The sequence below is a fragment of the Anolis sagrei genome, chromosome 12 (assembly GCF_037176765.1).
Source record: "Anolis sagrei isolate rAnoSag1 chromosome 12, rAnoSag1.mat, whole genome shotgun sequence".
Taxonomy (NCBI): domain Eukaryota; kingdom Metazoa; phylum Chordata; class Lepidosauria; order Squamata; family Dactyloidae; genus Anolis; species Anolis sagrei.
This window is the reverse complement of record NC_090032.1, coordinates 4,651,512-4,677,020: the sequence shown is the minus strand read 5'-3', so window position 1 is coordinate 4,677,020 and position 25,509 is coordinate 4,651,512. Positions and strand designations below refer to the sequence as shown.

The following is a 25,509-nucleotide window of genomic DNA, read 5'->3' as shown; positions in this document are numbered from 1 at the left end:
TTCTGGTTTCTCTCTCCTCCTTCTCCTTTTGTCCTCAGCTTATTTCGACCGCTGCAAAATGTTCTGGTTCCTCTCTCCTCCTTCTCCTTTTGTCCTCAGCTTATTTCGACTGCTGCAAAATGTTCTGGTTTCTCTCTCCTCCTTCTCCTTTTGTCCTCATCTTATTTCAACCGCTGCAAAATGTTCTGGTTTCTCTCTCCTCCTTCTCCTTTTGTCCTCAGCTTATTTCAACCGCTGCAAAATGTTCTGGTTTCTCTCTCCTCCTTCTCCTTTTGTCCTCAGCTTATTTCAACCGCTGCAAAATGTTCTGGTTTCTCTCTCCCCCTTCTTGTCTTGTCCTCAGCTAATTTCGACTGCTGCGAAATGTTCTGGTTTCTCTCTCCTCCTTCTCCTTTTGTCCTCAGCTTATTTCAACCGCTGCAAAATGTTCTGGTTTCTCTCTCCTCCTTCTCCTTTTGTCCTCAGCTTATTTCGACTGCTGCAAAATGTTCTGGTTTCTCTCTCCTCCTTCTCCTTTTGTCCTCATCTTATTTCAACTGCTGCGAAATGTTCTGGTTTCTCTCTCCTCCTTCTCCTTTTTGTCCTCAGCTTATTTCAACCGCTGCAAAATGTTCTGGTTTCTCTCTCCTCCTTCTCCTTTTGTCCTCAGCTTATTTCGACTGCTGCAAAATGTTCTGGTTTCTCTCTCCTCCTTCTCCTTTTGTCCTCATCTTATTTCGACTGCTGCAAAATGTTCTGGTTTCTCTCTCCTCCTTCTCCTTTTGTCCTCAGCTTATTTCGACTGCTGCGAAATGTTCTGGTTTCTCTCTCCTCCTTCTCCTTTTGTCCTCAGCTTATTTCGACCGCTGCAAAATGTTCTGGTTTCTCTCTCCTCCTTCTCCTTTTGTCCTCAGCTTATTTCGACTGCTGCAAAATGTTCTGGTTTCTCTCTCCTCCTTCTCCTTTTGTCCTCAGCTTATTTCAACCGCTGCAAAATGTTCTGGTTTCTCTCTCCTCCTTCTCCTTTTGTCCTCAGCTTATTTCGACTGCTGCAAAATGTTCTGGTTTCTCTCTCCTCCTTCTCCTTTTGCCCTCAGCTTATTTCAACTGCTGAAAAATATTCTGGTTTCTCTCTCCTCCTTCTCCTTTTGTCCTCAGCTTATTTCGACTGCTGCGAAATGTTCTGGTTTCTCTCTCCTCCTTCTCCTTTTGTCCTCAGCTTATTTCGACCGCTGCGAAATGTTCTGGTTTCTCTCTCCTCCTTCTCCTTTTGTCCTCAGCTTATTTCGACTGCTGCAAAATGTTCTGGTTTCTCTCTCCTCCTTCTCCTTTTGCCCTCAGCTTATTTCGACCGCTGCAAAATGTTCTGGTTTCTCTCTCCTCCTTCTCCTTTTGTCCTCAGCTTATTTCGACTGCTGCAAAATGTTCTGGTTTCTCTCTCCTCCTTCTCCTTTTGTCCTCAGCTTATTTCGACCGCTGCAAAATGTTCTGGTTTCTCTCTCCTCCTTCTCCTTTTGTCCTCATCTTATTTCGACTGCTGCAAAATGTTCTGGTTTCTCTCTCCTCCTTCTCCTTTTGTCCTCAGCTTATTTCGACCGCTGCAAAATGTTCTGGTTTCTCTCTCCTCCTTCTCCTTTTGTCCTCAGCTTATTTCGACTGCTGCAAAATGTTCTGGTTTGTCTCTCCTCCTTCTCCTTTTGCCCTCAGCTTATTTCAACTGCTGAAAAATATTCTGGTTTCTCTCTCCTCCTTCTCCTTTTGTCCTCAGCTTATTTCGACTGCTGCGAAATGTTCTGGTTTCTCTCTCCTCCTTCTCCTTTTGTCCTCAGCTTATTTCGACCGCTGCGAAATGTTCTGGTTTCTCTCTCCTCCTTCTCCTTTTGTCCTCAGCTTATTTCGACTGCTGCAAAATGTTCTGGTTTCTCTCTCCTCCTTCTCCTTTTGCCCTCAGCTTATTTCGACCGCTGCAAAATGTTCTGGTTTCTCTCTCCTCCTTCTCCTTTTGTCCTCAGCTTATTTCGACTGCTGCAAAATGTTCTGGTTTCTCTCTCCTCCTTCTCCTTTTGTCCTCAGCTTATTTCGACCGCTGCAAAATGTTCTGGTTTCTCTCTCCTCCTTCTCCTTTTGTCCTCAGCTTATTTCGACTGCTGCAAAATGTTCTGGTTTGTCTCTCCTCCTTCTCCTTTTGCCCTCAGCTTATTTCAACTGCTGAAAAATATTCTGGTTTCTCTCTCCTCCTTCTCCTTTTGTCCTCAGCTTATTTCATCTGCTGCAAAATGAATTCCTGGGACTAGAGCATTTCATGGGACTAGAGTATTTTCTCCCGCTACTGTTTGGATGCAGAAAAACTCAGATGAGCATCTGGAGGCTCATCCGTTCCAGAAGTGGCATTGTGTTAGATCAGTGGCTTCTAAACGTCCACCCTCCGGATGTAGGTCAGGTCTCTTATCTCGCAATTTCCCCATTCTAAAGTTGCCCGGATCCAGAGAGTTTGTTTTGTTTATCCTGGAAGGAAGTGGTCTTGCATGGCTTCCTCTTGGGGTCACCCAGGACCTTCTCCTTGTTTGGGGACTCCGCTGTTTCGCGTTCCACACGGAAGATAGAGGTGACCTCTCAAAATTTCCTGAACATCACAACCTTGCGCAATGGAGTAAAGCCTTTCGCAATGGAGGAAGTTTTCAGCTGATGGGATTTAAAAGTATAAAACAGATTACAATAATACTGTAATAATAATAATAATAATAATAATAATAATAATAATAATAATACACCGATACATCAATCCTAGACATTTGGGAAGTGTCTGATGTGTGATTGAATAGAAAAGCCAGCATAGTGATCTTGTTTGCTGTGTACTGATCTTGTTATGTATCAAATAACAGTAATACTTTAATAATAACAATAATACTGTAATAATAATAATAATAATAATAATAATAATAATAATGCACCGATAAATCAATCCTAGACATTGGGAAGTGTCTGATGTGTGATTGAATAGAAAATCGAGCATAGTGATCTTGTTTGCTGTGTTATGTATGAAATAACATCTTGTTATGTATGAAAATAGCATCTTGTTATGTATGAAATAACAATAATACTGTAGTAGTAATAATAATAATAATAATAATAATAATAATATACCGATACATCAATCCTAGACATTTGGGAAGTGTCTGATATGTGACTGAATAGAAAAGCCAGCATAGTGATCTTGTTTGCTGTGTACTAATCTTGTTGTGTATCAAACAACAATTTATACTGTAGTAGTAGTAATAATAATAATAATAATAATAATAATAATAATACACATACATTAAACCTAGACATTTGGGGAGTGTCTGATGTGTGATTGAATAGAAATGTGAGCAGAGGGATCTTGTTTGCTGTGTACTAATCTTGTTATGTATGAAATAACAATAATACTGTAATAATAATAATAATACACCAATACGTCAATTCTAGACATTTGAGAAGTGACTAATGTGTGATTGAATAGAAGAGCCAGCATAGTGATCTTATTTGCTGTGTACTAATCTTGTTATGTATCAAATAACAATAATACTGTAATAATAATAATAATAATAATAATGCACTGATACATCAATCCTAGACATTTGGGAAGTGACTGATGTGTGATTGAATACAAAAGCCAGCATAGTGATCTTGTTGGCTGTGTACTAATCTTGTTATGTATCAAATAACAATAATACTGTAGTAATAATAATAATAATAATAATAATAATAATAATAATACATCAATACGTCAATCCTAGACATTTATTATTATTACTAACTTTATTTATACCCCGCAAAATCTCCCGGAGGTGAGATTAGGAAATGTCTGATGTGTGATTGAATATAAATGCCAGCACAGTGATCTTGTTTGCTGTGTACCAATCTTATTGTGTATCAAATAACAATAATGCTATAATAATAATAATACACCAATACATCAGTCCTAGACATTTGAGAAGTGTCTGATGTGTGACTGAATAGAAAAGCAAGCTGTTTGCTGTGTACCAATCTTGTTATGTATCAAATAATAATAATAATAATAATAATAATAATAATAATGCACTAATAAATCAATTATAGACATTGGGAAGCGAGCATAGTGATCTTGTTTGCTGTGCATTAATCTTGTTGTGTATCAAATAACAATAATACTGTAACAACAACAACAACAACAGTACACTGATACATTAATCCTAGACATTTGGGAAGCGTCTGATGTGTGATTGAATACAAAAGCCAGCATAGTGGTCTTGTTTGCTGTGTACTAATCTTGTTAGGTATGAAATAACAATAATACAATAATAATAATAATAATAATAATAATAATAATAATAATACACTGATACGTTAATTCTAGACATTTGGGAAGTGTCTGATGTGTGATGGAATAGAAAAGCCAGTACAGTGATCTTGTTTGCTGTGCACTAATCTTGTTATGTATCAAATAACAATAATACTATAATAATAATAATAATAATAATACACCGATATATCAATCCTATTCATTTGGGATGTGACTAATTTGTGATTGAATAGAAAAGCCAGCATAGTGATCTTGTTTGCTGTGTATTATTATTATTGTTGTTGTTGTTGTTGTTACAATAATACTGTAATAATAATAATAATAATAATAATACACCGATATGTCAATCCTAGACATTTGGGAAGTGTCTGATATGTGATTGAATATAAATGCCAGCATAGTGATCTTGTTTGCTGTGTATTATTATTATTATTATTATTATTATTATTATTATTATTATTACAATAATACTGTAATAATAATAATACACCGATACATCAATCCTAGACATTTGGGAAGTGTCTGATATGTGATTGAATACAAAAGCCAGCATAATGAACTTGCTTGCTGTGCACCAATCTTGTTATGTATGAAATAACAATAACACTGTAATAATAATAATAATAATAATAATAATAATAAAATAATTTATTATTTTATTTATGGCATGTATATGCTGCCCTTCTTGCCCCGAAGGGGACTCAGAGCAGCTTACAAGATACATTTTCATACAATATATTATATTATTAGCAAAGTACAATACCGGTATTTATATATTACGCATTATATATTCTACTTTAAATAATAATAAATAAATAAATAAATAAAACTTTATTTATTTTGTTACGTATCAAATAACAATACTACTGTAATATTAATATTATTATTAATAATAATAATAATAGACAATATATTATATTATTAGCAAAGTACAATATCAGTATTATACATTATGCATTATATATTTCACTTTAAATAATAAATAAATAAATAAAACTTTATTGATCTTGTTATGTATCAAATCACAATACTACTACTATAATAATAATAATAATAATAATAGACAATATATTATATTATTAGCAAAGTACAATACCAGTATTATATATTACGCATTATATATTCCACTTTAAATAATAAATAAATAAATAAAACTTTATTTATCTTGTTACGTATCAAATAACAATACTACTGTAATATTAATATTATTAATAATAATAATAATAGACAATAAATAAAACTTTATTTATCTTGTTATGTATCGAATAACAATACTACTGTAATAATAATAATAACAACAACAACAACAACAACAAAGTATAATATCAGTATTATATATTATGTATTATATATTCCACTTTAAATGATAAATAAATAAATAAAACTTTATTTATCTTGTTATGTATCAAATCACAATACTACTGTAATAATAATAATAATAATAATAATAATAATAGTTACAAAGTACAATACCGGTATTATATATTACGCATTATATATTCCACTTTAAATGATAAATAAATAAATAAAACTTTATCTATCTTGTTATGTCTCAAATAACAATACTACTGTAATAATAATAATAATAGTTACAAAGTACAATATCAGTATAATAATAATATGTATTATATATTCCACTTTAAATGATAAATAAATAAATAAAACTTTATTTATCTTGTTATGTATCAAATAACAACACTACTGTAATAATAATAATAATAATAATAATAATAATAATAGATGGGCATTTAAAGTGGAACCATAGTGCTATAATAGTCTGGTTTGGAAGGGCCTTGCACCAAAAACTTGGGCATGAACTCTGGCTAAATGAACAAACAACATTGGGCACGTGCGCAGGATTGTGGCAATGTTGATGCTTTCTCTCACCTGGCATCGCCAACCTGCTTTGATCTTAATTATCTCTAAAATAAGGTGACCTTACTCCTTTTATAGGCCGAGTTTTGTAAACTTGTCCTGTTTGGCTTTTGATCTGATGGCAAAGAAGTTTTGGATTGGGTGTCCGGCTTTGCCTTTGGCTGCCCCCAAACTTGCATAAGAGCGAGAAATGCACCAGGAGGAAAGCTCCACTTGAGCAGGAGTTGTGTTTTTATGCGCTTTTCCAGCATGTTGGAACATGCCTTCCCTGCCCCCTTCCGCCAAAAGCGTGTGGGTTGGGCGCACTCAGGTAGAGAGCCAAACCAAATTCCACTCCGGAGGCCTTGTTTACCTTGGATCCAGCTGAGCCTGATTCAGAGCCCAGGAATGTCTGCGTCGGGGACACTGTGTTCCAAACAGCTCCGGGTGCCAAGCAAACATCGTCCGGGCCATATTTGGGACCTAGCATTCCCCCCTTCCCAGATTTCCACTTCATAGAGTCATAGAATTGGAAGGGATCCCAATGTCACCCAGTGCACAATCCAAGCCCTCCCGACAGATGGTCACCTAGCCTCTGCTTAAAGGTCTCCAGAGAAGTATTTCCAGGCAACATATTCTTTTGTTGAACATCTCTAGACATCGAGACATTCTTCCTAATGCAGTGTTTCTCAACTTGGGGGTCAAGACCCATGGGGGGGGGGTCACGAGGGCATGTCAAAGGGGTCACCAAAGACCATTGGAAATGTCAAGGTCTATTTCCTCCAAATTCTACTACATTTGGGCATATTGAGTATGTGTTCCAAGTTTGGTTCAATTCCGTAAGGTAGGATTCAGAATGCACTTTGATTTGTAGGTGAACTATAAATCCCAGCAACTACAATTCCCAAATGCTAAGGTCTACACTCCACCAGTGTTCACATTTGGGCATATTGAGTATCTGTGCAAAGTTTGGTCCAGATCCATCATTGAAGTTCAGAATACTCTTTGATTGTACGTGAACTATAAATCCCAGCAACTACAATTCCCAAATGCTAAGGTCTACATTGCACCAGTGTTCACATTTGGGCATATTGAGTATCCGTGTCAAGTCTGGGCCAGATCCATCATTGGTGAAGTTCAGAAAACTCTTTGATTGTACGTGAACTATAAATCCCAGCAACTACAATTCCCAAGTGTCAAGGTCTATTTTCCTAAACTCCACTAGTATTCACATTTGGGCATATTGAGTGTTTGTGCCAAGTTTGGTCCAGATCCATCATTGTTTGTGTCCACAGTGCTCTCTGGATGTAGGTGAACTACAACTCCAAATCTCAAGGCTCCAAATCACCAAACTCTTCTGATATTTCTTGTTGGTCCTGGAGGTTCTTTCTGTGTCGGAACTTTGGCCCAATTCTATAATTGGTGGGGTTCAGAATGCTCTTTGATTGTAGGTGAACTATAAATCCCAGCAACAACTCCCAAATGCTAAGGTCTATTTTCCCCAAATTCCATCCTTGTTCACATTTTGGCATATCGTGTATTTGTGTCAAGTTTGGTCCAGATCTATCATTGAGTCCACAGTGTTCTTGGGATGTAGGTGAACTACAACTGCCAAACTCAAGGTCAATGCCCACCAAAGCCTTCCAGTATTTTCTGTTGATCATGGGAGTTCTGTGTGCCAAGTTTGGTTCAATTCCATCATTGGTAGGATTCAGAATGCACTCTGATTTGTAGGTGAACTATAAATCCCAGCAACTACAACTCCCAAATTCTAATGTCTATTTTCCCCAAATTCCATCCCTGTTCACATTTGGGCATATTGAGTATTTTTGCCAAGTTTGGTCCAGATCCATCATTGTGCTCTCTGGACGTAGGTGAACTATAATTCCCAAACTCAAGGTCAATGAAATGCCCTTCCAGTATTTTCCGTTGGTAAGGGAGTGTGCCAAGTTTGGTTCAATTCCATTGTTGGTGGAGTTCAGGGTGCTCTTTTATTGTAGGTGTACTATAAATCCTAGAAACTACAACTCCCAAATGACAAAATCAATCCCCCCCCCCCCTGCAAAACTGGTGAATTGATGTGTGACTGTGGCTTTCTATGTTGTCTTATCCAAACTAAACATCCCCAATTCCCTAAGTTGCTTCTCTTTCTGGACACCAAGTGTCTCCAGCCCTTTAAAGTCTGAGAAAAATGGAGGCGGAAGACACAATATTTGCATTTGCTTCTGGTTTTGGCGGCTCAAAGTCCTGATGGTAGCAGAGTGACGTCTAGTGGTTCAGAGCTAGCAATACACCTTCAGACTAAGACTTTTCAAATGACAAGACATCTGGGGCCTTTGAAAGACTACATCTGCCAAGATGAGGTTGCCCATGTCTTGAGATCATGCAAAAAAGGAAAAAGCATACCATTTCAAGTCTTCTATTAAAGCCCATTGCAGGCATTGGGTTGCTGTGAGTTTTCATGGCTAGAATCACTGGGTTGCTGTGAGTTTTCTGTGCTAAGTTAAGGAAATGTTTCCAAGGTTCCTTACGTTAAGAAGGAAGTCAACACAAGGCTCCTTACTGGGTTGCTGTGAGTTTTTCCGCACTAACAAAATGTTTACAAGGTTCCTTACATTAAGAAGGAAGTCAACCCAAGGCTCCTTACTGGGTTGCTGTGTGTTTTCTGCGCTAAGCTAAGTTAACGAAACGTTTACAAGGTTCCTTACTTTAAAAAGGAAGTCAACACAAGGCTCCTTACTGGGTTGCTGTGAGTTTTCTGCACTAAGTTAACAAAACGTTTACAAGGTTCCTTACGTTAAAAGGGAAGTTAACACAAGGCTCCTTACTGGGTTGCTGTGAGTTTTCTGCACTAAGTTAACGAAACGTTTACAAGGTTCCTTACTTTAAAAAGGAAGTCAACACAAGGCTCCTTACTGGGTTGCCGTGAGTTTTCTGCACTAAGTTAAGGAAATGTTTACAAGGTTCCTTACCTTAAGAAAGAAGTCAACACAGGGCTCCTCACTGGGTTGCCGTGAGTTTTCTGCACTAAGTTAAGGAAATGTTTCCAAGGTTCCTTACCTTAAGAAAGAAGTCAACACAAGGCTCCTTACTGGGTTGCTGTGAGTTTTCTGCGCTAAGTTAAGGAAATGTTTACAAGGTTCCTTACCTTAAGAAAGAAGTCAACACAAGGCTCCTTACTGGGTTGCTGTGAGTTTTCTGCGCTAAGTTAAGGAAATGTTTACAAGGTTCCTTATGTTAAAAAGGAAGACAACACAAGGCTCCTTACTGGGTTGCTGCGAGTTTTCTGCGCTAAGTTAATGAAATGTTTCCAAGGTTCCTTACATTAAGAAGGAAGTCAACACAAGGCTCCTTACTGGGTTCCTGTGAGTTTTCCGGGCTGCATGGCCATGTTCCAGAAGCATTCTCTCCTGACGTTTCACCCTCTTCTATGGCAGGCATCCTCAGAGGTTGTGAAGGCTGTTGGAAACAAGTGGGGTTTATATATCTGTGGAATGATGCCCAAGGTGGAAGAAAGAACTCTTGTCTGTTGGAGGCAAGTGTGAATGTTGCCATTGGCCAGCTTGATTAGCATTGAATGGCCTTGCAGCTTCAATGCCTGGCTGCTTCCTGCCTAGGGGAATCCTTTGTTGGGGAATCCAACACTCAGAAAATGGGAATTCCAGACAGGAAATAATCAGGGCCAGCTAACACCTCCCAACAAAGGATTCCCCCCAGGCAGGAAGTAGCCAGGCTTTGAAGCTGGAAAGCCATTCAATGCTAATCAAGGTGGCCAATGCAGACATTCTCACTTGCCTCAAACAGATAAGAGTTCTTTCTCCCACCCCGGACATTATTCCAGATATATAAACTCCACTTACCCAGTTTCCAACAGGCCTCTGAGGATGTCTGCCATAGATGTGGGTGAAACGTCAGGAGAGAATGCTTCTGGAACATTAAAACTCACAACCCAGTGATTCCATCCATGGTGGGAGAAAGAACTCCTCTCTGTTGGAGGCAAGTGTGAATGTTGCCATTGGCCAGCTGGATTAGCATTGAATGGCCTTGAAGCTTCAAAGCCTGGCTGCTTCCTGCCTGGGGGAATCCTTTGTTGGGAGGTGGAAGAGAGAAAGAACTCGTTGTTGGAGGCAAGTGTGAATGTTGCCATTGGCCAGCTGGATTAGCACTGAATGGCCTTGAAGCTTCAAAGCCTGGCTGCTTCCTGCCTGGGGGAATCCTTTGTTAGGAGGTGAGTGGGAGAAAGAACTCTTGTCTATTGGAGGCAAGTGTGAATGTTGCCATTGGTCAGCTTGATTAGCATCGAATGGCCTTGAAGCTTTAAAGCCTGGCTGCTTCCTGCCTGGGGGAATCCTTTGTTGGGAGGTAGGAGGGAGAAAGAACTGCCGTCTGTGGGAGGCAAGTGTGAATGTTGCCATTGGTCAGCTTGATTAGCATCGAATGGCCTTGCAGCTTCAAAGCCTGGCTGCTTCCTGCCTGGGGGAATCCTTTGTTGGGAGGTGAGTGGGAGAAAGAACTCTTGTCTGTTGGAGGCAAGTGTGAATGTTGCCATTGGCCAGCTTGATTAGCATCGAATGGCCTTGCAGCTTCAAAGCCTGGCTGCTTCCTGCCTGGGGGAATCCTTTGTTGGGAGGTGGAAGAGAGAAAGAACTCTTTGTTGGAGGCAAGTGTGAATGTTGTCATTGGTCAGCTTGATTAGCATCGAATGGCCTTGCAGCTTCAAAGCCTGGCTGCTTCCTGCCTGGAGGAATCCAACACTCAGAAAACGAGGATGAAAGAGACAGGAAATGATTGCAGGAACACATAATGACTGCTTTTAATTAAAAAAAAAAGAATTATGTGTGCTTATTAATAAGTATTTATAACCAAAACATTAGATATAAAAAAGTGAGCATGAAGACGAGAAAAAGAGCCGTTTTCCTCTCATCCAAATAAACAAGGAAGCGATGGCAGTCCCAATTTTCCAACGTCATGCACGGAGACGTTTAAATAAATGCTTCCTTTAAAAAAATACACACGCACACACACACACGTTAAACCCCTCTTTGGGATGTTGGCTGTGAGATTATTGTCTCTAAACATCAGAGCAAAACAAAGGGATGGGGTGGGGGATTTCCACCCATTATTTTCTTCACGTTCCACCCACAAAACAGAAAACGGGAACGTTTCTCGTCTGTTGACGACTTTTGGGGCAACCCATGCCCATGAGGGTTGAATGAAAAGTAATGCCTCCACCTTCGTAACTCCTCAACAGATGGCAGTAGTGGTATGCAGTAGGTACTGACTTGTTCAGTAGACTCTCCTCTACAGTTCCATTTTGGCAGGAAGCCTTAGCATTGCACGGTTGTGTTGTTAAAGTGCAAAGTATGGAGCCCTGCACAGACAGTCGGTCAATTTGACTTAAGCAACGTGCAGTCATTGAATTCTTGACAGTGGAAGGTGTCACCCCAAAGGAGATTCAAGCTGTTGATGGTGATTGCGTTGATGTGAGTCCTGTGCGTCGTTGGGCGATGTTGAGGTGGGAACATCTGACTTGCGTGACAAACAAAGAGTTGGACGTCCTGTGACAGCAACCACCGTGTTTCAGAAGCAAAAGGTTGACAGATTGATTCAGGACGATTGTTGTATCACTCAGAGAGAAATTTCAAGCATAATCGGTATTTCACAAGAATGTGTGGGTCACATTATCGCTTTGCTTGGCTATCAGAAGATCTGTGCACGATGGGTACCCATGAAAGCGCACAGACTTCTTCCATGATGGCTTCAGAAAACTTGTTAATCGTTGGCAGAAATGTACCCAATTGTCTGGTGATTATGTGTTTGGCTATCAGAAGATCTGTGCACGATGGGTACCCAGGATGCTGACACCTGAAATGAAAGCACACAGACTTCATCTGTGACGGGTTTAGAAAACTTGTTAATTGTTGGCAGAAATGTATCCAATTGTCCGGTGATTAGGTGTGAGTCACAGTATTGCTTGGCTTGGCTATCGGAAGATCTGTGCACAATGGATACCCAGGATGCTGACACCTGAAATGAAAGTGCTCAGACCTTTTCTGTGATGGCTTCAGAAAGCTTGTTCATCGTTGGCAGAAATGTATCCAATTGTCCGGTGATTACGTGTGGGTCACATAATTGTTTTACTTGGCTATTGGAAGATCTGTGCACGATGGGTACTCAGGATTGTTGTAGGTTTTTTCGGGCTATATGGCCATGTTCTAGAGGCATTCTCTCATGACGTTTTGCCTGCATCTATGGCAAGCATCCTCAGAGGTAGTGAGGATGCTTGCCATAGATGCAGATGAAAAGTCAGGAGAGAATGCCTCTAGAACATGGCCATATAGCCCGAAAAAACCTACAACCCAGTGATTCCGGCCATGAAAGCTTTCGACAACACATGGTACCCAGGATGCTGACGCCTGAAATGAAAGTACACAGATATCATCCGTGACGGGTTCAGAAAACTTGTTCATTGTTGGCAGAAATGTATCCAATTGTCTGATTATGTGTGAGTCACATTATTGCTTTGCTTGGCTATCGGAAGATCTGTGCACGATGACTACCCTGGATGCTGTTGCCTGAAATGAAAGCGCACAGACCTCTTCCGTGACGGCTTCAGAAAACTTGCTCATCATTGGCAGAAATGTATCCGATTGTCTGGTGATTATATGAAAAAGTGAAGAGCACATTCAAAGGACTATTTCTGCATTTGATTTATTAAAATATTCCCATCCAAACCCAAGCAACGAAAGTGGAGGCATTACTTTTCATTCAACCCTCGTATACGTCAACGTCTGAGGGCAGTTTTGATATTTTTCGGTTGGGGAATGATATGGTCGGTGGTCACGAAGACGGGCAAACTTGTCGGGGACACAACCTCACACAATGTCAGGGGATGAAGTGTGACGGACGGTCATTTCGAAAGTATCCGCGTACGAGTTCGGACCCGCAAAACAGCCGAACTGGAGGGAAAGCGTGGCACGGGACTCATATTTGAGGCAAGGGGAGTTACCGACTAGGGGCCTGCGTGGACGATGTCGAGGGACTCGTCGTTTCTGCCTCCGTCTCCCGTTCTGCGTTGACACAATGCAAGCGCACGGCAGAGGCTCGCAAGCTTTGCGCCGTATCCCTGGCAGACAACGAGCGCGCCTTGCCCATGGAGAGATCTGTAGGTTGCAACTCCAAATCCAACGGGCAGTGCTGCTCCGGTTCATCCTTGACGACGTTGGTGCCACTTCCTTGCCCCACGTGCAAGGGCTCTGGCAAAGCACTCACCAAGATGGGAGGGAGAGGCCCACAGCCTTTGATGACGCTCACCTTGGTGGGCAAGACGGCCGGTTTTGAGGGCGGACATACAATGTGTCCACCGACCACTGAAGGACTCGCATCAGGCGTAGTCTTGGGGTCGTCTCCGCGAGCCACTTCCACCGGAAGGTTCTCTTCTGGCGGATTCTTGCAGGACGGAGAGGTGGCTTGGTCTTCGTAACCGACCCTTACAACGACGATATCCGAACCCTCCTTGGCCTTCTCGGTCTCGTCCCTCTTCTCCAGCTCATCAGGCCTCTTCCGGGGCCGTCCACGCTTCCTTTTCACCATGGCTTCTCCGCACGTCTCTGCCGGGCGCTTGCTGGGAGGCTTGGCTCTTGGGGCCTCGCAAGGACTCTTCCTGGCCTCGCAGCCGTTCACCCCGCCGCCTGCAGAGGCGACCTTAGGCTTAGGCAGGATCTCGGCGACCGAAGGAGGCACGGCTACGTTGATCACCGGCATCATGTTGATCACCGGCACAGCGCCCTGCGGTCCCACCAGGCTGGCCGGACCATTCACCGCCGGTGCCAGCAACATAGGGGAAGGCGAGCCCACGGAGAGGGCCATCTTGACCGTTCCTCTGACAGGCGCAGCGGTGAGCTTTGGCGCCAAGAGAGGAGGAGATAGGTGCATGGCCGTCCCGCCGGAAGACACCATCAATCTGTCCCCAGGGTGGACCTGCACCCGGGGCAGCAGAGGCGGCCGACGGACCACCGCGATGTTGACCTGGGGGCGGCTGGGCGGCTTGGCAGGGGCCTCCACGGGCTTCTTCGCCTCACTCTGCAAGGGTGGCGCCGAGGGCTTGGGGCTGCTTTCTGGTTTGGTCTGAAAGGCCAAAAGCAGGGATGAGTAAATCACCAGCAATTATAAGCTCTACTAACTGAAAGGTTGCAAGTTCGAAGCCCCAGGTCGGCGTGAGCTGCCGAGTGTCAGCCCAGCTTACTGTTGACCTAAGCAGTTCGAAAACAGCTTTAACTGTAATTAGAGGAATTGTGGACCACTAAAAGTGGGCGAGGTGTTTTACAACGCCATAAAGAAAGAAGATTGGAAAATGCAGGAGGAAGTCCTGATGGCTCCTTGTCATTAGAGGATGGAGCGACAGCACCCCCTGTGGATGGATTCGAGCCCAACCTTCCATGGCACCAAAAAAGCGGGGCACTGAGTCAAAACAACACACCTCCTTCTGTATTGTCTATACAAAAAGGCACTGAATGTTTGCCATGGATGTGTACTGTGATCTGCCCTCAGTCCCCTTCGGGGTGAGAAGTGTGGAATATAAATAAAGTGTTGCTGTTGTTGTTGTTATTATTATTATTCTAAGCCAAAGAGCCAGTGTTGTCCATAGACATCTCCAAGGTCATGTGGCCAGCATAACTGCATGAAGCGCTGTTACTTTTCCACAGTACCTATTGATCTAGTCACATTTGCATGTTTTCGAACTGCTAAGTTGGCAGAAGCTGAGGCTAACAGCAGGAGCTCACCGAACTCGAATTCAAACCACCGACCTTTCAGTCAGCAAGTTTAGCAGCTCAGCGGTTTAAACCGTTGCGCCACCAGCGGACCCATAAGAGTGCTAAAATAAAGGTAAAGGTTTCCCCTGAAATTAATTCTAGTCGTGTCCGACTCTGGGGGCAGGGCGTGGTGCTCATCTCCATTTCTAAGCCAAAGAGCTGGCGTTGTCCATAGACACCTCCAAGGTCATGTGGCCAGCATGACTACATGGCTCATCATTATCTTCCCGCAGATGCGGTACGTATTGATCTACTCACATTTGCATGTTTTTGAACTGCTAGGTTGGCAGGAGCTGGGGCTAACAGTGGGAGCTCACTCCAGAAGCAGTACCTATTGGTCTACTCATAATTGCATGTTATTGAACTGCTAGGTTGGCAGGAGCTGGGGCTAACAACAGGAGCTCACCCTTTTCTCCAGATTTGAACCACCAACTTTTCAGTCAGCAAGTTCAGCAGCTCAGCAGTGGGCCCATAAGAGTGCTACTTGCCCACAGCGTTGAATCAACTTGTTACCTGCATGTCCCCTCCCCATCGCCTTTCTTACCTGAGGTTGTGCCTTGGCTGTGTTTTCCGGCGCATCTGGTTCGCTCGTCTTCACGGTTTGTGTGGGGCGTTTGTCCCGGTGGCTCTCGGCCGTTTCTGGAACCGGAAACAGAATGGAAAGATGGACTCAACTGGGCCTGATGGCTCCAAAAAGAGGAGGAAGGAGAAGAAGAAGGGAAGAAGAGCAAAGAAGGCAAGGCTCCCACCTGAGACCACCATGGCCATGACCAGATCGGCGTGGGCCGAGCGGGAGCTGATGATGTGCTGCTGGATGAGGAACTGGGCCACTTCCACAATGTTGTTGAAGGAGCGCTTGAGGATCTTCTCAGCCCAGTCGCAGGTCAGGGCGCAGGCCGCGTCCATCACCTCGTCATTGTAGGACTGGACCACCTCCGTCCTCTCCGGCTGCAAAGACGAGAGGAAGAAAGTTGTGGAGAGACTTAAAAACTTACTCAGAAAAAATAAATAAAAGAAGAACGATCAGGCTTTCTACCAAAAAGGCAACAAAAAGAAAACGTAAGAATAATAATCGATATAATTGGATACTATGAAATTAGAAATTTAAAAAGTAATTTTCTTGGCTTTAGACGCTGAGAAAGCCTTTGACAATGTAAACTGGATTTTTTTTTCAAATTATTGATGAAAGAAATGGACATAGGCTATTATTTCCAAAACATGATAAACGCAATATATGAAAAACAAGAGGCAAAAATTTGGATAAATAGACAGGAAACAGGGAAAATTGAGATAGAAAAAAAGAGGACGGAAACTTTTGGATGGAAGGCAACATCAGCTCAGGAAGAGCACCAGGTCCAAGGTGTTGACAATTTTCTCAAGTCAATGCAGGCTGAAATTCTAACCTTGTGTGTCAATGGACATCCACATAAGAAGCCACCGATTATGTCAACAATGGTTCCACGAAGCTTACCATCTCAGCTTCTTTCAGGTCCAGGCTGGGAAGCGGCGGCATGTTGACCACAGTTTTTCTCCGAATCCCGCTATAGCAATATGTTGAAAGCACGGTTAAGGTGGTCACCCAAGAGTCGTGTTTCTTAGTGCGAATCCTAGCACTGATGCTGCAAAAGACCTCTTAAGGGTGGATCTACACTGTAGAAAGGATGCAGTTTGACCCCACTTGAACTGCAATGCCATAATATGGTAGGTTATAGGCCTAGTAAAACTACAACTTCCGCGATTTCACAGCAGTTTTCGGTAGGGAAGACTAAAGGCCTAGTAAAACTACAACTTCCACGATTTCACAGCAGTTTTCGGTAGGGAAGACTAAAGGCCTAGTAAAACTACAACTTCCACGATTTCACAGCAGTTTTTGGTAGGGAAGGCTAAAGGCCTAGTAAAACTACAAATTCCACGATTTCACAAGTTTTTGGTAGGGAAGGCTAAAGGCCTAGTAAAACTACAACTTCCACGATTTCACAGCAGTTTTTGGGAGGGAAGGGTAAAGGCCTAGTAAAACTACAACTTCCATGATTTCACAGCAGTTTTTAGTAGGGAAGGGTAAAGGTCTAGTAAAACTACAACTTCCATGATTTCACAGCAGTTTTTAGTAGGCAAGGGTAAAGGTCTAGTAAAACTACAACTTCCATGATTTCACAGCAGTTTTTGGTAGGGAACTCTAAAGGTCTAGTAAAACTACAATTCCCATAGCATTGAGAAATGACACTGAATTAATTCTGCCATATATATGGCGAAGCAGGTTAAACTGCTGAGCTGCTGAGCTTGCTGACTAAAAGGTCAGCGATTCAAATCTGGGGAACGAGGCGAGCTCCTGCTGTTAGCCCCAGCTTCTGCTAATCTAGCAGTTCAAAAAAATGCAAATGTGAGTAGATCAATAGGTACTTCTTTGGCGGGAAGGTAACAGCGCTTCATGCAGTCATGCTGGCCACATGACCTTGGAGGCGTCTCCAGACAACGCCAGCTCTTCGGCTTAGAAATGGAGATGAGCACCACCTCCCAGAGTTGGATATGACTAGACTTAATGTCAGGGGAAAACCTTTACCTTCACTTTAGCACTTAAGGGGCCTGCTGGTGGTGCAGCGGGTCAAACCGCTGAGCTGCTGAACTTGCTGACTCAAAGGTCAGCTGTTTGAATCTGAAGAGCAGGGTAAGCTCCTGTTGTTAGCCCCAGCTTCTGCCCACCAGGCAGTTCGAAAACATGCAAATGTGAGTAAATCAATAGGTAACACTTCTGCAGGAAGGTAAGGGCACTCCATGTGGTCATGCTGACCACATAACCTTGGAGGTGTCTATGGACAATGCCGGCTCTTTGGCTTAGAAATGGAAATAAACACAACTACCCAGAGTCGAACACAACTAGACTTAATGTCAAGGGGAAACCTTTACTTATATGCACCCTTAGGATAGAACAAGCTATCCTAAAGGATCTTGAATTTTTCAGAAGGAGGATTTGGAGAAAGGAAAGAGGAAGGAAGGATTGATGTCACACATGGAAGGATATTTTGATTGCCCGCGTCCACCCAGCCTTCTTGCTTTGATGTTGGGAAAGATCTCCCGCATGATCTTGCCGAAATTCGCCGCACTCAGGGATCGGCAGCAGAGGTTGTCGCAGTATCGCCTGTTCAGAGGGTAAAAAGAGCAGGAGGGACCAAAGTTGACTTTATACATTTAGGACAGACAAGTGGAGGATATAGTCCTTTACTATCTATCCGTTGCACCGCAGGCCTTACTCTTCGTTTGTTTGTTTGTTTGCTTATACTCTGTTTGTTTGCTTATACTCTTTGTTTGTTTGTTTGTTTGTTTATACTCTGTTTGTTTGCTAATACTCTTTGTTTGTTTGTTTATACTCTTCGTTTGTTTGTTTGCTTATACTCTATTTGTTTGCTTATACTCTGTTTGTTTGCTTATACTCTTTGTTTGTTTGTTTGTTTGTTTGTTTGCTTATACTCTGGACTCTTGTGTGGTGATGTGGTTATAGGTGGCTCTAGGCCTGCGGTGCAACAAACAAACAAAGAGTATAAGCAAACAAACAAACAAACGAAGAGTATAAGCAGAGTATAAGCAAACAAACTAACAGAGTATAAGGAAACACACAAATAAACAAAGAGTATAAGCAAACAAACAGAGTATAAACAAACAAACGAAGAGTATACAGAACTCCCATGACCGAGAGAAAATAATGGAAGGGTTTGTGTTTGGGAGTTGTAGTTGCTGGGATTTATAGTTCACCTACAATCAAAGAGCATTCTGAACCCCACCAATGATGGAATTGAACCACACTTGGCACACAGAACTCCCACGACTGACAGAAAATAATGGAAGGGTTGAGTGAGCACTGACTTGTGTTTGGGAGTTGTAGTTCACCTACATCCAGAGAACACTGTGGACTCAAATAATGAAGGATCTGGACCATATTTGGCACAAATATGCAATATGTCCAAACGTGAACATTGGTGGAGTTTGGGAAAAATAGACCTTGACAGTTGGGAGTTGTAGTTGCTGGGATTTATAGTTCACCTACAATCAAAGAGCATTCCGAACTCCATCAATGATGGAATTGAACGAAACTTGGCACACAGAACTCCCTCGACCGACTGAAAATAATGGAAGGTTTTAGCGAGAAGTGACTTGTGTTTGGGAGCTGTAGTTCACCTACATCCAGAGCACTGTGGACTCAAATAATGATGGATCTGGACCAAACTTGGCACAAATACGCAATATGCCCAAATGTGAACATTGGTGGAGTTTGGGAAAAATAGACCTTGACACTTGGGAGTTGCAGTTGCTGGGATTTATAGTTCACCTACAAAGGGATCCCCTTGGCCTTCCCACTCCCCCTTTCCATTGGGATCTTACTTGTAAGCATCATAGACGTCCTGTTTGGGCAGGCAGGTATCTGGATACTCTTCCAGGTGGTTCTGGATCCAGGTACAGGCATGCATGTGTTCGGCTGAACTCAAGGAAGTCAGGTCCAAGCTGTGAAGCCCGAGAGGAAACATTAACACTCTTTTGGGAACGGCATCTCATTTAACACACAATCTGCAAACTCAATGACCGACTCGCATATTCAAGCCACTCGAGCCATGAAGTCCTGGTGAGTCAACAAACTACGAATCCCAGGTTTCCATAGGACAGAGCCATGGTAGTTAAGGTGGCATCAAACATAATTAATTCTATGATTTTAGACCGACTCTAATTCACGTTTGTTTTCCTTTTTTGAAGATATACTAGGAATAAATTTATTTATTTATTTACAACATTTATATGCCGCCCTTCTTACCTCGAAGGGGACTCAGGGCAGCTTACAAGATATATATATACATACAATATTTATATACACGCTAGCTGTACCCGTCAATCTTCCCTCCCTCTTTCTCTCCTTCCTTTCGCTCCCACTTCCTTCCTTCTTTTGTTCTCTCCTTCCTTCCTTCTCTACCTCTTTCCTTCCTTCCCCTTTTCTTTCTTCCTTCTCTACCCCTTTCCTTCCTTCTCTTTTTGCTTTCATTCTTCCTTCTCTCCCACTTTCTCTCCTTCTCTATCTCTTTCCTTCCTTCCTTCGCTCTTTGCTTTAATCTTTCCTTCTCTTTTTCTTTCCTTCTCTCCCGCTTTCTCTCCTTCTCTCCCTCCTTCCTTCGTTCCCTCTTTCCTTCCTTTCCTTTCTTTCTCTCCTTCCTTTCTTCTCTATCACTTTTTTCTTTCCCTTCCACTTTCTCTCCTTTCTTCCTTATTTATTTATTTATTTGCTTTATTTCTATACCGCGTTTCTCAACCTAAATTAGGTGACTCCTTCTCTACCTCTTTCCTTTCTTCCTTTGCTTCCATGCTTTCTTCTCTTTCCTTATTTCCCTCCCTCTTTCTCTTCTTTCTTTCTTTCTCTCCTTCCTTCCTTCTCTATCACTTTTTTCTTTCCCTTCCACTTTCTCTCCTTTCTTCCTTCTCTACCTCTTTCCTTCCTTCCTTTGCTCTTTGCTTCCATGCTTTCTTCTCTCTTTCCTTCTTTCCCTCCCTCTTTCTCTTCCTTCCCTCCCTCTTTCTCTTCCTTCCTTCTTTCCCTCTCTCTTTCTCTCCTCCCTTTCTTCTCTATCACTTTTTTTCTTTCCCTTCCACTTTCTCTCCTTTCTTCCTTCTCTATCTCTTTCCTTCCTTCCTTTGCTCTTTGCTTCCATGCTTTCTTCTCTTTCCTTCTTTCCCTCCTTCTTTCTTTCCTTCCTTCCTTCCTTCCTTCCTTCCTTCCTTCCCTCCCTCCCTCCCTCCCTCCCTCCCTCCCTCCCTCCCCCTTCCTTCCCTTTTTTCCTGTATCATCATTTAGCTTTTCGACATTTAGGTTTTTTTTGCGTTTTTAAGTCCTTTCCCAATGAGTAATGGTCACTTGTTGGTCTGTTAGGGGTATAGTGTCCAAATTTGTGTCAATTCATCCAGTGGTTTTTGGGTTATGTTAATCCCACAAACAAGCATTGTATTTTTATTTATATAGATATTTCTGTGTTATATCAAAGCAACTTCTGGTATCACAAGATCCATCTACCTACCTTTTCTCTCCCGAACTTGGACCTGAAGGTAGCTGGAGGTAGAGATAGAGTTTGGCGTGGTCTGAAAACCTCTGGACATCTTGCTGTTTGGGCAAAAATAGGGATGGATCAATACCAAGGTTGGCACACGATGGCCAGAGTTAAATGTCCACAGCTGGTGGTTCCGGTGGTTTGCTAAAGGTACAGCTGCAGCAAAACGGTGGTAGGTTGGCAGCTCTAGTAAGTTGGCAAACACACATATATAGAGCCTTTGAATTTAAATGGCACCCATCCCATCACTTACCAAGATAGTATTGACTTTGTTCTGGACAGATTTCCTGTTGGGAAAGAAATACAAAAAAAAAAATCATTATTGTGTTGCCGAAGGCTTTCATGGCTGGAATCACTGGGTTGCTTTGATTTTTCCGCACTAAGCTAAGTTAATGAAATGTTTACAAGGTTCCTTACGTTAAGAAGGAAGTCAACACAAGGCTCCTTACTGGGTTGCTGTGAGGTTTCTGCACTAAGCTAATGAAATGTTTCCAAGCTTCCTTATGTTAAGAAGGAAGTCAACACAAGGCTCCTTACTGGGTTGCTCTGAGGTTTCAGTGCTAAGCTAAGTTAATGAAATGTTTACAAGGTTCCTTACATTGAGAAGGAAGTCAACACAAGGCTCTTTACTGGTTTTCTGGGAGTTTTCTGCGCTAAGCTAAGTTAATGAAATGTTTACAAGGTTCCTTACATTAAGAAGGAAGTCAACACAAGGCTCCTTACTGGGTTGCTGTGAGGTTTCAGTGCTAAGCTAAGTTAATGAAATGTTTACAAGGTTCCTTATGTTAAGACGGAAGTCAACACAAGGCTCCTTACTGGGTTGCTATGAGTTTTCCGCGCTAAGTTAAGTTAATGAAATGTTTACAAGGTTCCTTACGTTAAGAAGGAAGTCAACACAAAGCTCCTTACTGGGTTGCTGTGAGTTTTCCGCGCTAAGTTAAGTTAATGAAATGTTTACAAGGTTCCTTACGTTAAGAAGGAAGTCAACACAAAGCTCCTTACTGGATTGCTGTGAGTTTTCTGCACTAAGTTAAGTTAATGAAATGTTTACAAGGTTCCTTACGTTAAGAAGGAAGTCAACACAAAGCTCCTTACTGGGTTGCTGAGTTTTCCGCGCTAAGCTAAGCTAAGCTAATGAAATGTTTACAAGGTTCCTTACGTTAAGACGGAAGTCAACACAAGGCTCCTTACTGGGTTGCTGTGAGGTTTCCGCGCTAAACTAAGTTAATGAAATGTTTCCAAGGTTCCTTATGTTAAGAAGGAAGTCAACACAACGCTTCTTACTGGGTTGCTGTGAGTTTTCTCAATTCGCTTCTGACACGATAAATAAAATAAATATTATTATTGTTACTACTATTGTTGTGTTTGTTGTGCACGGCCCCAAATCTAGATGTTGTGAATGACAACTTTTTGAAAATGCTTGGATAACTCCCAGGATCCCTAACTGGGGGATAATGGGAACTGCAGTTCAAAAACCCAACTTTTCCACGCTGCAAAAGTTGGCATAGTCGAAGTATGGTTTCCCATTTTCAGGCGTTATTTCGGGCATGCCTCTCGTCTGCAGTGTCATGGAATCAGCGATCCATGGCTCTGATGACGTTGCCTGAGAAAGGAAAAGCAATTGTTCCTCACTGAGGACTTGAGACTTGTGCAATCTGGGGTTGAATCCCAACAGCAATAAGAAGCGTCTCTTACGAAATGGCGCCTTTCAACTTTTGCAGCAGCGTGCTCGGCTCGGCAGCGCCGCTCTGCGGATCCACCTCGAAGCAGTCGCTCTCGTTCTCCTCAATCTTCAAGTCCAGGCTGTTTTCGTCCGCCATGGCGCCGGCTTCCTTGGGCCTGAGAGAGGAAAGCAGAAGGTAAATCTCCGTTCGCAAAGCCTCCCTTTCCTGGGTGTCACAGAACATTTGGAACCAGAGGATTGCGGGGGGATAGGGAGGGACCCCTTTATCTGAAATGCTTGGGGCCCAAATGTTTGGACTCTGGAATGACAATATTTGCAAATGCATCCTTGTAATAACAGATCTTGGGGATGGGACCCAAGTGTAAATATGAAATTCACAAATAGATAGATAAATGGAGAGATAGACAGAAGAAATAGAGAGAGAGAGAGAGATAAATAGAGAGAGAGAGATAAATTGATAGCTAGATAGATAGATAGAGATAAATAGAGAGAGAGAGAGAGAGAGAGAGAGATAAATAGATAGACAGATAAATAAATGAATAGAGAGATAGAGAAATAGATAGAGAGATAGATAGATAAATAAATAGATAGATAGAGAAGAGATAGAGAGATAGATAGATAGATAGATAGATAATTAGAGAGAGAGATAAATAGAGAGATAGATAGAGGGATAAATAGAGAGATAGAGAGATAGATAGACAGACACACACACACAGAGAGAAATAGATAAATAAATAGAGAGATAGAGAGATAAACAGAGAGAGAGAGATAAATGGACATAGATAAATAGAGAGATGAGATAGATAAATTGACAGACAGATAGAGAGAAATTGATAGATAGATAAATAGATAGATAGATAGACAGACAGAAAGAGAGAGAAATAGATAGATAGAGAGAGAGATAGACAGACAGACGCAGAGAGAGAAATAGATAGATAGAGAGATAAATAGATAGACAGACAGAGAGAGAGAGAAATAGCTAGATATAGCTAGATAAATAGAGAGAGATAAACAGATAGAGAGATAGATAAATACACAGACAGATAGATAGATAGATAGATAGATAGATAGATAGATAGATAGTGAGATAGAGAGAGAGAGAGAGAGAGAGAGAGAAAGAAAGAAAGAGAGAGTTTGTGACAATATATACGAGGGTGGATCAAAATTTTTTGTAGGTACTGGGATTTATAGTTCACCTGCAATCAAAAAGCACTAGGTTCTTGTGGGTTTTTTCGGGCTATAGGGCCATGTTCTAGAGGCATTTCTCCTGATGTTTTGCCTGCATCTATGGCAAGCAGGCGAAACGTCAGGAGAAATGCCTCTAGAACATGGACCTATAGCCCGAAAAAACCCACAAGAACCTAGTGATTCCAGCCATGAAAGCCTTCGACAATACATTAAATCAAAGAGCACTCTGCAACCCATCTATTGTGGACCTGGAGCGAACTTGGCACACAGAATTCCCATAACTATCTCAATCTACTGGAGGGATTTGAGGGGACCAACCCACCATGATGGGAGTTGTAGTTCACCCTGCAGTCAAAGAGCGCATTGAACCCCATTGATGATACATCTAGAGCAAACTTGCCCAACGTGACAAACTTTTAAGTACTGTTGGAGTTTTGGAGAGTTAACCCGGCTTGATGGGAATTGTAGTTCACCCACAACCTTATGCATTTTGGAGAATTAAAAAACTGACTACTTCTTATAAGCAGGGTAACACTAGGTACCCAAGCAAGTGTGTATATATGTGTGTATATATATATATATACACACACACTCATAGATACACACATACATACAAATATACACACACATACACACATAAGCCAGGTACCCAAGCTAGTGTGTATATAGGTATATATGTATATGAGTGTGAGTGTATGTGTGTGTGTGTGTGTGTGTGTATGTATATATACACACACACACATACAAACACACACACACACAGAAGCCAGGTACCCAAGCTAGTGTGCATGTATGTGTGTATATGAGTGTGCATGTATGTGTGTGTGTGTATATATATATATATGTACACACCTACATACAAACACAAACATACACACACACAGAAGCCAGGTACCCAAGTTAGTGTGTATATATGTATATGAGTGTGCATGTATGTGTGTGCACACACACACATACATACAAACACAAACATACAAACACACAAGCCAGGTACCCAAGCTAGTGTGTATATATGTATATATGTGTGCGCGCACGTGTGTGCGCGCGTGTGTGTGTGCATGCGATTTATCTTTAGCAATCATCTATGATCTATCATCTAGATCTATGATCTATCAAATATATCTATTTGAATATATATTATTATTATTATTATTATTATTAACTTTATTTGTACCCCACGAGCATCTCCCGAAGGACTCGATGCGGCTTACACAGGCCGAAGCCACAAAACACAATACAATAGAGAACATAACAAGTAATAACAAAGCAAATCAAAAATCAAAAAACAAATCAAAATCAAAAATTAGCGAGACAACAATAACAATACATCAAGACATTTTAAAACTGGTTCGGTTGATATATATATATATGTGTTTGTGTGTGTGTGTGTGTGTGTGTGTATATATATATATACACAAACATACACACACAAACATGCACACAAGCTGGGCACCCAAGCTAGTCTAAAATAAGAAAATAAATCTGCAATACAAAGGTTTCTGCTTTTTTAAATCTTAACATTTCCCCATGGAAATCCACTTTACTACTACTACTACTAATAATAATAATAATACGTCATTTATATTCCAAGAG

At 41.7% G+C, this 25,509-nt stretch overlaps 1 protein-coding gene across 1 annotated transcript in view; it reads right to left on the bottom strand.

The window, feature by feature from the left end:
- Positions 1-12,844: 12,844 nt before the first annotated feature.
- LOC132764188 (DNA-binding protein RFX5) overlaps positions 12,845-25,509 on the bottom strand; it is a 15,258-nt gene continuing 2,593 nt past the window's right edge. Inside the window, exons 2-10 of the mRNA XM_067472341.1 lie at positions 22,740-22,883; positions 21,298-21,331; positions 21,015-21,097; positions 19,342-19,461; positions 17,987-18,103; positions 16,439-16,520; positions 15,717-15,915; positions 15,512-15,606; positions 12,845-14,281 (exon numbers count right to left, since the gene is read on the bottom strand). Coding sequence (XP_067328442.1) covers positions 13,160-14,281; positions 15,512-15,606; positions 15,717-15,915; positions 16,439-16,520; positions 17,987-18,103; positions 19,342-19,461; positions 21,015-21,097; positions 21,298-21,331; positions 22,740-22,864 — 1,977 coding nt within the window. The 5' untranslated portion in view covers positions 22,865-22,883 and the 3' untranslated portion in view covers positions 12,845-13,159. The remainder of the gene's footprint in view (positions 14,282-15,511; positions 15,607-15,716; positions 15,916-16,438; positions 16,521-17,986; positions 18,104-19,341; positions 19,462-21,014; positions 21,098-21,297; positions 21,332-22,739; positions 22,884-25,509) is intronic.